At 37.3% G+C, this 18484-nt stretch overlaps 1 protein-coding gene across 1 annotated transcript in view; it reads right to left on the minus strand.

Moving 5' to 3' along the window:
• Positions 1-18484, minus strand: part of CYP7B1 (cytochrome P450 family 7 subfamily B member 1) — a 136627-nt gene that overhangs the window by 15338 nt on the left and 102805 nt on the right. The window contains exons 2-4 of the mRNA XM_081116525.1: positions 11188-11324; positions 3044-3631; positions 2366-2572 (exon numbers count right to left, since the gene is read on the minus strand). Of these exons, the coding sequence (XP_080972651.1) occupies positions 2366-2572; positions 3044-3631; positions 11188-11324 (932 nt within the window). The remainder of the gene's footprint in view (positions 1-2365; positions 2573-3043; positions 3632-11187; positions 11325-18484) is intronic.

Here is an 18484-nt window from a genome sequence, read left to right on the forward strand (position 1 = left end):
CGCCGTCTGCTTGACCAGTCTAGAGAAGTAATTTTTGTTCAGGAATAAGACACCCTTTTCTATGGCATTCTAACTTTCCTTTTCAACCTTGCTGCAAAATTACTGTACGCTGACATGCAATACCTCTGTAAAAACTAACCTCCTGTCCCTCGGCTGTACTAATAAAAAAACCTCTCTGTCCCGGTCTAAAAAAAATGCAGCATTCATTTCATCCTCGTGATCGTTTTCTTTTTTATATAATAATAAAAATTCAAAATATCTCTTTTTAAAAAATTGTACTTAGAATATATAGAACTCTTTCCTTCAGGAGATAAGAGGAAGCACATACACTCACATCATGGGGTACACTGCAAATATTTGATTCTGTAAATCTTGCCTTTTGTACGTATAGTTCAAACTCTTTTGTTGTACAGAAATACAGTTGAGCTATGACTAGATGCAGGGGTTATGTGTTGTGTTACTGAGTCATATAAAAATTTGCTCTACTCTGCATAAAACAGCTCTATCTATAAAACAGCGAAAGAAAAAATGCACACTATTTTCTAGAAGATTAAATTCTTGCAATGATTGTTACCTGGCCTTTGCTGGTAACAGGCTGTGAAAAACAGAAGTCCACCTTCCAGATGATGGAAGGCATTGCCTTTATCCAGGTGGACCCACACTGAGTGGGACTGTTGTTGTTCATTTGTTGATGTAAGTGAGCCGTAAATTTATGGGCGCTCCAGGACAAAAATCTCTAGCTCTAGCTATGGACTTCAGTGGACCCAAATGATAGCTCTGGAACCTGCCATTTCTTTTGATCAAATAAATTTAAACCTTCCTCTTTTAATACTACAATTTTAAAACAATATTTTCTTTCAATAAGGAGAAGCTGAATAAAAAGAGAGCTGATGAATTTCAACTAACTTTTAAGAGTAATAACTGTCTACGAATAAAAACACGTATTCCTTGAAGTCTATTTGCTTTACTTCTTGAAACTTCTACTCAGAAAATACTGTGTTTCCACATAAAGGCAACTGTCCAGAATTTTAAGTACATTTCTTCCCCAATATTCTCAAAATAAAAATAATATTTGAATTTTAATAATGTGGGATTATTTTCTTTCACCAAGCAAATTTAAAATTACTTTGATAATGTATGCTAAAAACAGCAAACTACAAGGTGACATATTTTTCCTAATTGACTGAACAAGCTAGCCAACTGTCAGTACAAGGCCAGCTTCCAGCTACTGCTTCTGATGGGTTATGTCCTAACCAGTGGAACAACCTCTTGGGCCACTCTTCTTGAGGCCAAGTGGCAGTCAAGACCTATAGGGTCTTTGCATGCAGAAGGCCCCACCAAAAAACCTGGAACATATTTAAAAGTAAAAAAAATGAGGCCAACATGGGCTAAAATACTTGCCTACATTGTCAAGAGGATTGAAGCAATAGACATATATAAAGACTTACTCTTACGTTTGTCCAAAGGGACTTGGATATAGCAGAGGATATCACAGGATGAAATGTCAATACAGAAGGAACAGAGGATAACTCATTGATATGGAATTTCACTCTGGGAATTAAAGTTCATCATATAATCATAGTGGTCTTATCAAAACCAGTAAAGGATAATGCAATCCACTGTCATCAAAAGCTCACACCACTGGTATACGGGTGTATGTAGAAACAGAGAAACATCTCAGTCACTCCTGACATCAAATGTACTTAACATAGTGACCATGCATATCTCATGAGTCAATGAATATTTTATAAAATTTTGACATTTCACATGAAGTAATTTGTAGTTGTAGCTTTTTCTCCCCCGTCCCTTCCTTTTCCTTCCCTTCCCCACCCCAAGTGTGTTTAAATCATGAAACTTCAGTGGAAATCACTTGTACTACAATTTTGAGAATCATGCACTCCAAGCTGTATAAAACATCCTGATTGCTGCATGAAAATATAGACACCATTTTAGGGTAGAACAAATACATTCTGCACATAAGTTGCATTTCTGAAATGCTTTCTTTTTCAAGCTCCAAATACCTTTCTTGACAAGACAGAGCAGCAGTGTTTGGAATGCATTAGCATGTCAACAGATGCTCAGAATCAAATGACTTAATAGGCAGAAACTTTTTTCCCCAAATAATTGCAAAGCTTTGGTCTAGCCTTTTGCATACCTTGCATAGTTAATTACCTAGGCCTTAATGTTTACATGCAATGAGAGTATCTCCAGCTATAAACTACATAATTTATAATTGATGTAAATGGGTGTTATTATGTCAATTAGGCAGCTGTGTCCTCCACCTCTTGGTAAACAGCTTTGAGTGATAAACTGAGTTTGCAGAGAAGTAACCTTCTTTTCTTCATAACAGATAAAAATAAATTACCTAGGTAGACCAGGCTGTCCAATTGTTCTCTGGTGATGTGGATGGAACATCCAGACCCTTGCTTTTGACCTGTTGACTGTAGCAAATGGTCAATTTCGTCACGCAGCACTGCCATAGCTTCTGGGTGCCGTAGAAGGTAATAGATCGTCCAGAATACAGTTGGAACAGTGTTTGCCACAGAGGCCCAGAGAAAGCCTAAATGATGTGCTGGGAGAAAATAAGTGAAAAGGAAGATTAATAGCGTTTATTACACTGATTAGATTTGCAGTGTGCTAATTAAAAGATGTTAGGACACAGACCCAGCCAAGGATCAGTGCATGCTAATGAGGACCAATAGGCTTCTGAAGTCTAATTTTCTGCTTAATGAGAATAGTTTAAAATGTAATGTGTGTAGGGGGGTGGGGTGGGGAGAAAGGGGGTGAGATAAGAGGAGTGAATGCAGCTTAGTTATACTCTCTCTCATTATCACCATTAAGTATCTTGTTTTACCACCTCAGCAAAAAAAAAAAAAAAAAAAAAATCAATTATCACAGAGGGTTGTTCCAGAGTAAAACATTTTATCATTAGCCAATTAGAAAGAGCATAAAAATTTTCAAGGTCGCCATTTTGTCTTTTTATTTCAAAGGTCCATTGTAAATTATTCTATTTTAGACAAGTAATCATTGAGAAGTTTCTTACCTCCTATTTCAGAGTCCTTGAATGCATAGTATTTCTCCAGGATATCTTGCCTCATTTGAACAACTTCTGACCATCCTTGTACATCACCCAACTTTTCTGATGTCAAGTGTTTTATAAGTTTCTTTTGAAAAGACTTGACATTTCCTAGAAGCTCAATGGGTATATCTGATAATAAATATATGAATTTGTCATCAAATTTAAAAAAATCATCTTTAAGTTCAGTAATAAATTTTTTCCTATCATCAGCAAGAGATTTTCCATAGATAGTTACAAATGTAGTCTCAAATATTACTGAGCTGCAGAATGTCCACAGGTACGCCGTCTTCCAATTTGTGGTTTTAAGTAGTTGGGGTTCAAAAACTTGTTGTAGGTGCTGCATCACATCTTCCAAGAGTATATCCAAAGATTTCCCTTGTAAAAGTTTATAGCAGTCATGAAGTTCATTGCTCATGTCCTCATTGGTCACCAAATTATGGATGGCAAATGCTTTCCTTACTAAATTCTTACTAAACAATTGAAAGCTTAATTCTTGATTTTTCATCATTAACGGGAACTGGTAAGGGTCCAGAACAAATGTAATGTACTTTCCTAAAAGAAATGAAGAAATTAGCTCATTTGGTAGCAAAACAAACAGCCCCCCCCAAAAAAAATTTGAAAATATTTTAATGAAAATTAGATCTTAATAACTAACATCTAAGAAAGTACAAAGTTTAATAAAAATCCATTTCATTCCAAGGTCCACTACATGTCTCCTTTTAAAATGGAAGATGGTGGGAAAAACTCTAGAATCTTAAATTCTGAAATTCTTAATGAATTAATAAGACATAGTATAAGTCCTGGCAGGGTAGCTCAGTTGTTTAGAGCATCGTCCCAAAGCACCAAGGTTATAGGTTCAATCTCTGGCCAGGGCACATATGAGAATCAACCAATGAATGCATAGATGGGGGGAACAACACATCAATGTTTCTCTCTCTCTCCCCCTTCCTCTCTCTCTAAAAATCAATTTTAAAAATTTTAAAGTAGTGTACTCTTCATATTTTTATTTTAACTAAGTACTCAAATATTTAAATTACCCTTTAAATATTCTCACAATCCCTTGATTTAAGCACTTCTCATATTTTCTCTCCAATAACAAAAACAAATAACAAATCAAGTTGGTAAGATGCCATTCCATTATTGCTTTTTTTAAAAAATATGTCTTTACTATATATATGTTTTTAGAGTATATCTTTATTGATTTCAGAGAGAGGAAGGGAGAGAGAGAGAGACAGAAACATCAATGATGAAAGAGTCATTGATCGGCTGCCTCCTGTACACCCCTGCCTGGGGACCGAGCCCGCAACCCGGGCATGTGCCCTGACCGGGAATTGAGCCGCGATCTCCTGGATCCTAGGTCGATGCTCAACGGCTGAGTCACGCCAGGCCGGGCTCCATTATTGATTTTTTATTTACACTTCATAAAGAGATTTTCCACACTTGGTATCATCTTAGCTTTGGCTGGATACAATAATTTTAAGTCAAATAAATAAAGATGTGGTTTGAAGTGGTTACTCACAAAGGAATTCCTAATTCAACACTAATAGCAAATCACAGAAGGCCAGCATATTCATTTTTATAGATGAGAAAACAGTGGTTCAGGGAGATTTAGTAACATGTCCAAGGTCACACACTGAAACAGAAATTCAGTCTAGAACCCATTCATTCATTCAAATATTCATTCAACTTTTATTGAAATCCAGACACTTGGTTGGATCTCTTTCCTCTTGAGCTATAAAGATTTAAAGAAAACACTGTATTATATGGATAGTGATATAGCAGAGTTGTGAGGCAAAGAGTATAATCTGCTTTCGTCTGCTTTCAGGAGTTGTTAGAAAGGATTCTTTGAGGTGGTGACATTTGGTCTTTTCATACATATATCAGTGTTGTACAACCTTATCTGATTCAAAGACTTAAGGTGCTGATGAAAACTACAGATTCCTTCCTGATTCTGATTCATCAGGCTTGGAGTACTCTAGTACTATTTTAAGGCTCCTTCTAAGTATATGTAATATGCTGATAATATTCAATAATAGCATTTAATAAGTCTTTCCTTCCCAAGAACATACATGAAGTTTAGAAGCTCCTACACAATTTAATCCTACTTATTGGCTTCTAGAAAAACAATAAATAATCAGAACTTGAAGTATGTAGGATCATTTACACTTTCCTCTTAACCTTATCATTCCTCTGTGAAGATAAGTAATTCTCTCTTGTTATTTATGGTAACTCCAACAGCATCTCAGAACTTACATTTAATTTGGTAAAAGATTTAGGATAAAGTTTTGAATAATTTTCAGTCTAATCCTAGAAACAAGATAAATGTTTTCTTTTTGTTTTATAATTTTAAAGCATAAGTTAAAGTTTTTAATATACATAGAAATACATGTGCCATTATTTTTTTCTAAAAATAAATCATATGATTTATATTTTATTTGCTCTATTTCCTCCTGATTTACTTAAGAGTAAAGCTAGAAATGATTATTCATTCTTGTCAGATCCCAAAGCTTCATCTACAAAATAAACTCAACTGTTTTTCCCCCTGGAGAGAGGAAAAAGGACTCCACTAGATTGGGCATATTTGACGACGTGTATTTTATGACACCTGTTTTACCATGGGAGCTCAATTACATAAAATTGACTCTATCTGCCTGACCAATAATTGGAAAAAAATAAATTCTCTTATTTTTCAAAGGCAAAACCTTAGGCAAAGCTGTGTATTTTCACAGGTGGTGATTCATACTTTTCAACTTTTGCAAAATAAAAGGATTTTGCTAAATATCTTTAGAGTTATTTAAAAATTGTCACTAAAGTTCAGAGAATGTATAAAAGGCTCTGTTTATAAAACATACATCAGAGTATATTTTGAAATTTTTCCTATCAATTTTCTACAATCATCAAAATTGAAGTAGATAGACAAAACTATATTCAGCCATGACAGCACAAGTGACTGGCCACCAGCCTACTAAAGTCCAGGCCATACGCAGGTTAGAGTTTTTGTCTACAATTCATTACAAACACTTATTTATTCCCCCTCTTCCTTTCTTTGTCTCTCTTTAAGGGTGAGGATATGGGAAGAAACTATAAAATTAATTTCAAATAAAAGAAATAAAAGCTAAATGTGGGAAAACATTCTGATTAGCAACCAATTATTAATTATTTTTTTAAATAAGCAGTTGTTGCATTTAAGGCTCTCTGATGTAAAAATTGTTACCGATCAATTTCAAGCAATTTAATTGTAGATAAAATTTCCACTGTTTTCCAGACTCTTTACATTTCGGGATCTTTATTTTCTCTTTCTCACTCTTATTTTAATTTTCTTTCAAATCAAGGCATTGTGTTTTATCTATCTTTCTGAGTAAGATATGGATTTCTTTAAAAGTGGACGTTTTGATTTTCTGGATTTTACTCTTCAAGTGGGTTTGGAAGTACTAATAACCCTGGAAATGTTAGCTGGCTTTCCAACTTCTAATCTTCAGTATAAACAATTTAAGCTAAGTTTTCCAAAATTAATATTAATTTAAACCATCTGTCCACCATCTGTTAATGTGAGATGCAAAACCAGAGTTTCTTTGTAATCTTTAATCAGACAGTTAGGAAAACACATATACATTCATAAAATAAATTTAAATTTCTTAACAAAGGGAATCTGAAAAGTTATTCTGAAGGCCATGGATTCTTGGAGCAAAATTAACTTTTCCTCTAGTGTAATTTTATGTAAATGAATAGCAAAGTGTCAACAGGCAAATGCCTTGTTCACAAAGATCACAAGGTAAAAACAATATCCTTTGCCATGTTTTTCAAAACAGAAAAGAATGGCATCTAAAATACAAATGTCAAAATGAGGCTCTTTTACAATATCATCCTTGTGAGCTGTATATTTGAATTTGAAATAGGGTCAAAAATTTTAATGTTTTCTTTACCAATCATTTCATTCTCTCCCCTTTTTAGGAGCTGCCTGGGTGTTGAGATGTTAACTCTAGTTTCCTGCATAACCTGTGCACAGGCTACCTGAACTCACCAGCCTTTTCGCTTACTTCAAAAGCACTACTTCCTTCAGGAAGGTGAAACTATGTGAGGAAAGTATGTCATAAATGTCAAAAAACAAATCAGCTCACTTACAACTGGTGTCTTATATACAGGAAGTTTGACATCTGGATCATTATAAATTGAGTTTTGATGTTTTCATTTCTGATATTTGGTGCTTTACAGAGACACTTCCATGGGAATTCAGAACAATTATCTGACTATTTGGAGTAGAAATGGCCAGTCAACAAATCTGAGGCAAATTTGAATTTTAAAGAAATTTTCCATAACTATAAGCGTTTAATCTCCATGTTTAGCTGGTATATATATGTGTGTGAGTGTGTGTGTGTGTGTGTGTGTATACACATACACATTAAATATTAAATATATATATATATTTTAAATCTCAAGTTGAAAATATTAGTTGGAGGAGTGGAATATGAACCAACTTTTTATTTTACAAGACTGACCACATTTACATAGTCCCCCTCTTATTAGGGAGATTTCACTAGCTGGTGACAATGACGTACAGTGCTGCTTCACCAGGATGACATCTAGGGAAAATGACTCTGCGCCCCACCACACAAAACCAATTAGAGAACTATTTTCTGCGACAGGCGACGAATTTACGTAGTTTCTCATGAAAAGATGCACCTCTTAATTTCTTTATTAAGATGACATCCACGTCCCTTGAGACTTTTGGGAATGACAATCATTTGCTCATCACATAAGAACATTACTTGCTAAAATCACATTACGGAACAAGGGTGGAAGACTATTCCTAATTTCACATTTTTCCAAATGAGCTATTTTGCAAACTGATCATCAGAACCATATACATTAATAGGATATCTTGGCAGGAATTTACTCAAACTCTAGTAAGAAGGCAAAGAGAAGCAATAGCACATATTCTACTGTGGTCGTCTAATGTGGAGTTCAAAAACATAACCATAGTCAAATTATGTAGACGTTAGAAATTCAGCAAGATTGTCAGTATCTAAAACTAAGATACCAAGTTTCAGCAGAAATCAGTTGTTTTCTGAAAAGTGAATACAATTATTTAAATCTGCCAGAAGTTTCTGCTTAGGTTATTTCTGTATAATGCACTTTAAAAAGAAAACTAAAATTTTCAATAATGTGTTATATCTACCCATTAGAACATAAGGTTGAATTTTTTTAAAGTGACCTTTTTTAATGAAGCATATAGTTTTGTATTATGAAGCCAAAAGCTCAATTAGAGTAGAAGAACCAGCTATGGCCTTTATTTGTATTCTAGTAAGTATTTCATCAGCTCTAAGGTATTGGGAAATTCCTCATCAATCATTTATTATGAATCAATAAATGCTGGGCTCTGGACGAAATGTTGGCAATAGAAGAGCTAGCGAATAATGAAGGGAAATAGACAAGTGAATTAGCAACAAATTCACAATTTATTAACTGCTATGACAGACGTGATACTGGGAGGAGCGAGACTGGGGGAGAAGCATCAGCCTGACATGGAATGTTGAAGTGGTCAGTGAAGGCTTCCGGGAGGAAGCGACACGTGACTATGGCCTCAGATGATGAGACCAGGTCAGCTATCTTTTGAGGATAACTCACAAGGAGAAGATGAGCATTCTGACAGAATAAACAGCAAGAGAAGACCCAGGGGCACCAAAGGGCATGGTGTGCGAGGAGATTTCAAATCACTTGCTGCATTAATGGTGCGCTAAGCTCAAGGCAAGCGGTGGAAAGAGGTGAGGCTGGGGAGGCAGATGGAACCCTGACTTCGGAAACCCTTGCAAGGATTATGTTATATATATTATAATTTCTCTCTTTCCAAGATGTGTGATTTTTTTCCATCTCAATTTTTCTGGAATCAGAGTGCATACAGTTACTTTTGGAAGAGACTTGCCAGCTACCAGGTAAAGGAGGAAGTGGGATGAAACGAATCCTGCCTGCCCATGTTGACAAGCTCATCCAGCTGGATCATCTTTTCCTCCCAATTACATTAAAATGGTAGTGATGATATGAAGCCTCTCTATGTATCAGAAGGTAGCTTCTGATATTCAGCAAGTAGTTACAGTAAGAAGAAATTAACTAAGCTCTTTACGGATAGAACATACAATTCTGAGGCTTCTTAGAAAAAAATAAAAGGGGTTGAGAAAAGAAAACAGGTATACGTAAAGACCACCCAGATGAGACGAAGACCCAGAAGGTGCAGTGCTACAAGAGTGAAGGAATAGATGAGGGATCATTTCAGAAACAAATGAAGGATCAGCATTATCAAACCAGGTGGAAAGGTTTAATCAGGGGAAGGCCTGTTACTGACCTCAGCAAGGCAGAAGACTGGTTATGGTTAGGAGGTCTCTAGGAGATAAGCAACTGGAAGCAGCAAATATAGGTAACTCTCGAAAAATTCCAATGCCAAAAAAAGGTAACTAGACAGAGAATAGAGGAGAAGCTTAAGCATGGTTATAGACTAAGGGTAAGGACCCAAGAGAGAAAAAAATGAAGACACACATATGAGAGGAATAAATAATGAAATGTCAGCCCAGAGAAAGCAGAAAGAAAGGATCACGGAGATAGGTGCCTGGGTTGTCTTAAACATTCTTTGAAAGTGGAGAAAAGGAGTTAAGAACAGTTGTGAGACATGGTTCATTTGGTAGGTATGTGGGGAGCTGAGTGAGATCATACCTGGTGTCTTCAATTTCCTTTAGAAGGGGAGTGAACATGTTACCAGAGCCCAGTGAGAGACGGGGAGCTGGAACATACCTGCCCTGTCCCCAGCACACCCAACCAGAAGTCAGAGGGCAAAGGAGTGTGGAGAATCTAGACTGTAGAGGTCAACCTTCCAGAGCATAGACAGGACAGACAAGAGTCAAGAAACGGAATGGCTAGCCCAGGGGACAAGCTGATGTGAAAGACTGCAAAGATGGCCCCAATACATTCTTGCTAGCTCTCTACATGTGCTCCTTTGAAATGCGACTGCCAGTCAGCCACTTGATCTGACTGATGGAATGGGGTGGAAGTGAGGTTTTGTAACATCAAGAGGCCTCGCAACTTTTCCTCACACCCTCTTGAAACACTAGTTGACATGTAGTAAAGGTGTCTTCTTGAGGATGAACCAGCATGTGGACAAAGAGGTCCAGCCAGGCACGTAAATAAAGCCAGCATGGACCATCCAGCCCCAGTGAGGCAGCCACGGCTCAAGCCACACAACTGACTCCAGGGAGACCTGTTATTGTTTTAAGGCATTAAATCTGCGGGTGGTTTGTTATGTAGCAATAGATAGTGATGCATCTGGACAGCAGGGGCCTTAAGGGAGGGTGAACTGAGAACGTTCTAGCTTCTCTGCCTCGCCCTATGTGGTTGGTGTAGGTAGTAAACTTGCTGTGTTTTTTGTCTCTTGTTTTGTAAATATTTTATTAAAGTAGAAGGATAAGGAACATTTTCAAATTAAAAATACATTCTAGGCCAATGGTTGCTAGGGGCTTGTGGAGGGGAAGAGGAATGAATATGTGGAATACAGGGGGTTTCTAGGGCAGTGAAAACTATTCTGTGTGGCACTGTAATGGGGGATACGTGACATTATGCATTTGCTAAAACTCAAAGAACTGTACACCACAAAGAGTGGACCCTGATGTAAGCCATAGATGTTTAATAATGTATCAACACTGGCTCATCAGCTATAAGAAATGTTGGTATAAGATGTTAATAATAGGGGAAACTATGATCGGGGGGACAGGGAGAGACATATGGGAATTCTCAGTACTATCTGATGACTTTTCTGTAAACCTAAAACTGCCCTACAAATAAAGCCCATTAATACATTGTAGCTTTTCAAAAACCATTCTTAACAGGAAGCTACACCAAACTATAATAGCAGATGGTGGCAGGAGAGTGGGGTTCCTTAGGTACCATCAAGAGTGTTCTATAATTTGTTTTCTTTAATATGAGGATCACTAAACTCAAGAACATAGTTTTCTTTTGTGTCAGCTCTACAAATAAAACAGTACTGTACAAATATTCCATATTTTGCCTAAGAAAAATATAATGACATTAAAGAACCAGAGAGAAATTATATATGAAATGCTATTTACCACCAAGGAGAAGAGTAAATGTGTCCCCATGTTGATTTTGAAGAGTTCTCATGAAACCTATGGGATCTTTTTGTAACTTCAGGATCAGTCCAAAGTAAGGAAGCCAGCCTTTTAGCAATGGAGGCTCGCCAGGTCTCCTGTAGGAAAAAAGAAAAACAACAAAAAAATAAGTTAAATAAATTAAATCATTCTTATTTTAATATATGCATGTTATTAATATAGTCTAGAAGTGGACTGAATAAATTACACAGCTGTTTTCCATTATTTTATTTAGTGATTCCTATATAATCACAGAAATATACTTATTGAGCCTCTAGTATGCATGGCTCTGCGGTAGACAGTTCAATTCACAGCTTTTGGTGAGCGACTTTTTAAAGAAATTAGGTATTGTAAGGCCCAAATGGCTGGCTGAAAGGACAGATATATTTAGTCAACATTCTGCATCTGAGAGCTCTTGCTGAGCTCTGGGTGTTAGACGTCAGATATCTTAGTAGCCAAAGTAAAGCTCTTCCTTATGAGATCTCGATTAGACTGGAATTAGGTAATTAGAAAGGGGCATTAATAATTTTGAAAATTGTTTTATGCCGTGAAGAGCAATCAAAACCTCAACATCATTCCTACGAAGTACATTTTGTTATAGTCTTTTATGAATATTTTTATTCAAATCACAATGAATAGAAATATTTGTTAAATTTCACAACTTTTTAAAATACATGAAGCATGTTCAGTGAAACACTGAAATACTATGAATTAACAAACAAGTTTCTTCTTTCTTGACCTATATTCCTAGCAAAACTGGAACTCAAAAATTTCTTCCTAGTCATTTATTTGGGAAACGCAATCTAATTTAAAGTTAAAAAAAAAAAAAAATCAAAGCCATTTTACCCTAAAAGGAATTAAAACAAATATTCGAGAGAACTCTGGTGATTCTGTGTCCCATCTGTGAAGATGACAATCTATATGCAGTGCAACCCATTTAGATTAATCACAAGGTATTACTAGCTCAGATCTAATCAAAGATCAAGATTATGATCATATGCAACATGGACTTTTATGTTCCTAGATTAACCCTATCAGAAGCTTTAATCTTCCCACAACCCAACATGGTGAAATTAAACTTAAAAAAGAAACATCAGGTCTGGGGGGGGGGGACGGAGGGGAGTAATAAGTTAAGACAAACAAACAGAAAATCCCGAATGTGATAGAAATGAAAGAACTAGTTATCAAAACTTTGCTTTCACCTGGCCGGTGTGGCTCAGTTGGTTGAACTACACCCTGCGCACCAAGAGGTTGCCAGTTCGATCCCCAGTCAAAGCATATGGCCGGGTTGCAGACTCGATCCCCAGTGGGGGGCATGCAGGAGGCAGCCAGTTGATGATTCTCTCTCATCGATATTTCTCTCTCTCTCCCTCTCCCTTCCTCCCTCTATAAAATCAATAAAATTATTTTTTTAAAAACCATTGCTTTCTGGTTTTAGAAGACAATTTATGTCTATAAAAATTTACAAAATGTATGCTGCTGCTGTTTAAATACATATACGGTCCTTAGAAATAGGAAGACAAGACACATCTTATTCTTCACCCCTCCCCCCATTATTTTCGGGAATGCAACCTTTAACAATGGAGACTTGGGTTTTTTGAGAAATATAAAAGTGTACAAGAAAATACTGTCACAGTTACTGTTATATCCAAAGGTTAAACAAAAAGAACTTGCACGTATGATTGTGGAGCAGGGTCCCCAAGTTAGCAGCTGCCAGAGCCCACAGGTTATCAACAATGACCCTTCCAAAATCTGCAGGTGATCTAGTTCACAAAATTTCCTTTCAATATATTAACTCTCTTCTGTGGTCTACTTTGACTCAGTTTTGCTTACTATTGCATGGATGTTGCATTGGGACAAAGATTTTCAAACGCTTTTTGTCATATTCTAATTTAATTCCACTAATTTTCCTCTCTGCTTTGTCGCTCTATCAGAAACAGTATTCTTCACAAGATTTCCGCTGGGGGAAAGGATGGAGCTCAGAAATCCAGGGAATTGGTAACTTAACGTCCACAGTTAGGAAAACACATTAGGAGGCCATTTTATTGTTACAAAGATGAGAGGCTCATCATTTCTTACAGCTGTGTTCATTTTGGCAGCAACAGCTTAAAACTATTAAACACCATGTCACAACTTTGCATATTTTCAGGAAAAAATATAGTGCTAGTTCAACTTATGGCCCATTGAAGACAGAAAACAGAAATCTGTCTTCATCAGTATATTCGTAAAAAATAATTTAGGGGAGAACAGATATCACCGTAATGATCCAGACAGTCCCACTTGCACCTGGCACACTACAACTACTGTTATTTGTCTCCCTCATTCTCTGACTTTAAAAATGAAATACTCACTGCCCACTGCTGAGTGAGGGGATAGGATGGCCCAAGTTTCGAAGAGTGAAAGGGATAGGTCCTGAAGCAATGATGAGCAACAAAAACAAAACAAAAACAAACATATGGATTCGATAACTTCACGTGAGCAGGCAAATAGACACTATGCAAATCGCTGACCTTCTCAGAGAAAGAACTATCTTTACTTAGAAGAACCCTTTCCATGGGTGTGTTTCGTTCCCATAAGGTTCTCTGGGCGTGACCTGGTCTAAAAGATAATGAAATTTCTCTGCACAAGATACAAACAGAAATGTGGGGGTTTGGGATAAGGAGCAAGAGAAATGAAGACAAGCCTGGAACACAGGGGACAAAATGGTGAGGCCACCTCATCGAAAGCTGGGACTCTGCGCGAAGGACAATGACAGAGCTAACTGGCAGGGAGGGAGCTTGAAGGAACAGACATGACCAATCTTCAACTCTAAGAAGTTGGTTGCTGGCCTAGGAGCCACATGATCATTTTTTTAAATCTCAACACATTTCGTAAAATCTGTTGTACACACCACATAAGTTATGGCAGAGGCGGTTGAACAGGGAGAGGATCTAGGGTCGTGTCCAGCTCAGGACTTCGCTGGGTGAAGGGAAAGGGTCAAGGACGGCATGTGCAAGGGACAGAACTTAGAGGGAGACTGCGACACAGAGAACACGTGCCCCTCGTCCTGCTTCAGTGTGGACCCTGAAAGGGACTCGAGCTTCCCACCCTACGTAAGACAGAAGTTTCGGCCATGTTTATTTAAAATATTTGTATAAATAAAGTCCTTAGATATCAAAGGTTATCTAAAGTGACCTCAGGCATTGGAGAAGCTGGGTCAGTTGAGCAGTTATCTGAGGCAGGCGAGGGAGGAAGGCATCCCAGTCAGGGTGCTGTATGACACAGAGCCCGTCAATGTTTACTTTTCAGGGAAATTCGGGCACAATGTACTTTTAAGTGAATAAACAGTAGAGTAACTACAGACCCATACCATATTTTTATTTTCCTTAAAAAATTCTGTGGATATAAATGCAAAGAGAAAGGCCTGGTGTCATTTACCACGTTGATGGTTGTAACTTTTGGGTGGTGAGATTCTGGGGGTTTGGTTATCGGTATCTTCTAATTTGCACGACATGAGAGTGCTACTGATTTTGAAGAGCACTTTTCAGTTATTTTGTAGAACGTCCTTCAATTTGGGCTGTTTGATGGTTTCTCGTGATCAGATTGAGGTTGTAACATTTTTGGAAAGAATTCCACAGAAGCGATGTGCCCTTCTCAGTACATTGTCGTTTTTGAAAATTTTTTTAAATGCTATTTTAGTGTTAAAATGAAAGCCATGTACAGAAGTACAGAAGGCACTGTCTTCTAAAAATTAGATGATAGCAAAAAATACACTCTCCAAATGAGTCAAAGGCTGGCTCTAAAAATGAGCGCAACAGTGTTATGAAGGGTGAGTGGAGAAGCCGCCTGGGATTTACCATAGTGACGAGCAGAACCCACCCCACCCACACTTCGAAAACGAAGAGGAGGCACCGGGGTCTGACTGTGTAACTGTACAAGTACGGACACAGTGTCACCCAGGAGGCCCCATTGTTTCCATTAGGGTCTAGGGGACATGCTAATGAGGCAGGCAGCCATAGGAGGGAGGGGTGCTCTGCACCTGGGGGTGCAGCTGCTGGACTGTGACACTGACGTCCCTGATCGTCTCTTCAAGGCTCCACTTAGAGGAAGAAGCCTTGTAGCACAGGGCACACTGTCTCCACCGCCTCACAAAACTCCGAGGCATCTCACGTACAGTGAGGGAACAGGTTAATTTCCCCCCCTTGTATATGATAAATCATATATTCTTTAGAACTCTTAATTCATATGTTGAACATAAATGATCTGCTTAATATTTGTTTAATGCAAGTATCAGACTTACTGTAATCTCTTTTCAGGATGACCATTAATCCAACTCTGTCTAGAAAAATTATGTAATTCATTACCATAAGTAATCTCTATTGTTCCCTGCACTTAACCTTCATTTCTCCCTCCCCCCCATCCTGTAACCTGGCAAATGTCCTGATGCTGTGTGATTGGCACGTGGTGTTCACAGTCTCTGCCTCACAAAGAGGAAACAAAAACACTCCAGAATGAAAATGCCACTTTCCAGTCTTGATGATTTAACTCTGCTCTTTGGCAACTTTTGTGTCACTCTCGAAAGGTCTGTTAACTTTGCGGGTCATAAATAAGGCCTTTATTCTTGAAATGTTTTGGTTTCATCAGGATAGCAACTGGCTTATAACTTGATTTAATTTCCCAGTAGCAGAAATGTGCACTGTTCAAGCACTTTCAATCAAAGCATTAAATGTAATGGCAATGTAAAAGCAAGCAATACTGGATGGTCACAAATTTTCTATTATTGGCATGGAATTAGAGCAAAACCAGTATGAACATGACTAAATATATCCTCACACCCTAGAACACAACTCTGCAAGCCATATTGCAGTTCAGTCTTTAGCGATCAGTTCATCTCTAAAATTGTGTGATCCGAACAAAGCTTTGTCTGTAAAATGTGCCTTGTAAACTCAATTCCATTAGCAGATTTATACTAATGCCTTGATCAAGTAAGTGATTTGTAAATGCTTCTGTGGATATGAAGCCAAACCACATCCATGTAGGATTTCATTCAGAGAAGTCTATGATTGAGGCTTTTTTAAACTGAGAGAGATGCCTACGTTGGCACCATGGAAATAATGTCAAGGCGTATTTTTAAAAGCTATCATTTAAAATTGAATTGTGTCTCAAGCAGGCCTCACAAACAATGACCACACTACTGGAGTACATTTCTTTATGAACTTGACTCTGGTTCAGCAGGCAAAGTTCAGGCCCTCATCCATTCTCATGAGCTTTGGGGCAATAGCCTCCTGACTAGTCTTACCACACGGCATGACTCAAATTCCAGGCTCTGCCAACTACCACTGGCTTGGTGACTTTGGCCAACTGATTTAACCTATCTGTACCTTGGGTTCCTCATCTGTAAAATAGACATACTACTGTACTTTCCTCATGTGAGAAATAATCTGATACCTGCAAAGGACTGAAGGCAATGACTTGCACACAGTAAGCACTCAGAATGTTAGCTGATATTTTTATTACTGTTACAACATCACTACATAAGGTCACCTAAAATACACATCCAATAATGGCTCTCTCCTAAAGTTTTCAATAGAGCACCAATTTTTAAGATATGATTTCAGTTGATTTCATATTTCCTTTATGTGCCTAATTTAGATTTTAGGTTATGGCTGCCATATGTGATTTGCTGGTCAGGAAAAGAGGCACCAGAATCACCTTCCTACTTTAAAAGAAATGACAACTGTTCAGGCTTTGTAGTCTCTGAGTGGACACACAGCAAGAAACAAAACTGGTGCAGAAGAAGAGAACTGGATCTTAGGAGAAAGCCGGTCAAGAATGTTTAACAGCCCAGACAATTCTAAAAGAGGAAAATCGATTCATAATTGAAAGTTATTTCAACTCCTTAATTAAAATAGAAAACCATGCAACTGAATTTGTAATTTCTGAGAAGATCAGTTGCTAATTTATTTTACCGACAGGATTTGATTGGACTCCATGGAAGAGATATCAATTCCATTAACTCGTCATTTCTTACATTGGATTAAATCATTTGATTTTTGAATGTTTAATCAAAGATCAGAACCCATAGTTTTGTGGAAACTAAATTATAACAGAGAACTAGCCCAGAAAGCCTTGGAAATGACAATACAGACATCAGTGCCAACCATATATAAATGCATAGTCAACTTATCAAATGACATTTCATCAACCCGGGCGAATAAAAAAAAAAAAAGTTCCAAATTTTAAAGAACTGCACTAAAATAAGCAAACACAGCTTATCAGAACCATAGGAAAAGAATTAAAGGGTACTTAGTTTGCTGAGGTGGGAAGCCTGAGGACCATATGCTACATCTGCTTCATAATGCAATAATTCGCACCCATATTTTAATTTGGATAAACTATTAACATAGCATGAGATAATAGTAATCTCTACATTTGTAACACAGCACATGGCACTGAGAAAGGCAACATTTTGATCTTGTTATGAGTTAGGGGGCCTTTCTAAAGGGGAAATGTCATTCTTTTCCAAAGACTGGTTTCTAACTTTAGCTGGTGATTTTAAGTCAAAGAATAAAAGGAGGGACTTCAGGAAATCCATCATCACTAATGTTAAGACATGGAACATAGAAGAAAGGGCATACTGTGTATATATACAGAAATCATTAATATTTTTAAATTCTAAAATTCTATATTAGATCACCTTTTACATAATTTAAACATAATTGTGACAGTGTGTTTGCTTATGCGACTCCCTCATACATGCATCTTCCCTCTTGACTTGTGAAATCAGTTTTCAGTGTTTACACCATGATCATCATTTAGGTCATGCTGGGTGGCTTTGTTTTTGTGTTTGCCTTGTTTTCTATGTATCCATCACTAGTTTTTATCAAGCTCTTTCAGTACTAAAATCTCTCTAAATACAGTCAGACATATGGTCCTGTACTTTTCATGTGTCTCCTCTTCTATTTTCCATCAACTTTTCTTCTCCTATATTTAATGAGAAACTTTCTGGATTTTATCCCTGTCACAGATTATTTTATTTCTACTCTTAGATTTCTAATTTCCAGGAGTTCTTTTGTGTTGCCTGATTATAATTTACACAAACTGCATTCCATTCTTGTCATAGGAAGGCGATTTCTTCTCTTAATCTCTCTACAAGTGTTAAACATAGTTCTTTGGGTATGTTCTTGTCCCTGAATTATCTGTTTCCCCCAACTCTCCTTTCCCCCCCTATTTCTTTGTTATGGTTCCTCTCTTTCATAACAGGAGCTTCCTTTCCCAT

Source organism: Miniopterus schreibersii (assembly GCF_964146895.1).
Source record: "Miniopterus schreibersii genome assembly, chromosome: 17".
NCBI lineage: Eukaryota > Metazoa > Chordata > Mammalia > Chiroptera > Miniopteridae > Miniopterus > Miniopterus schreibersii.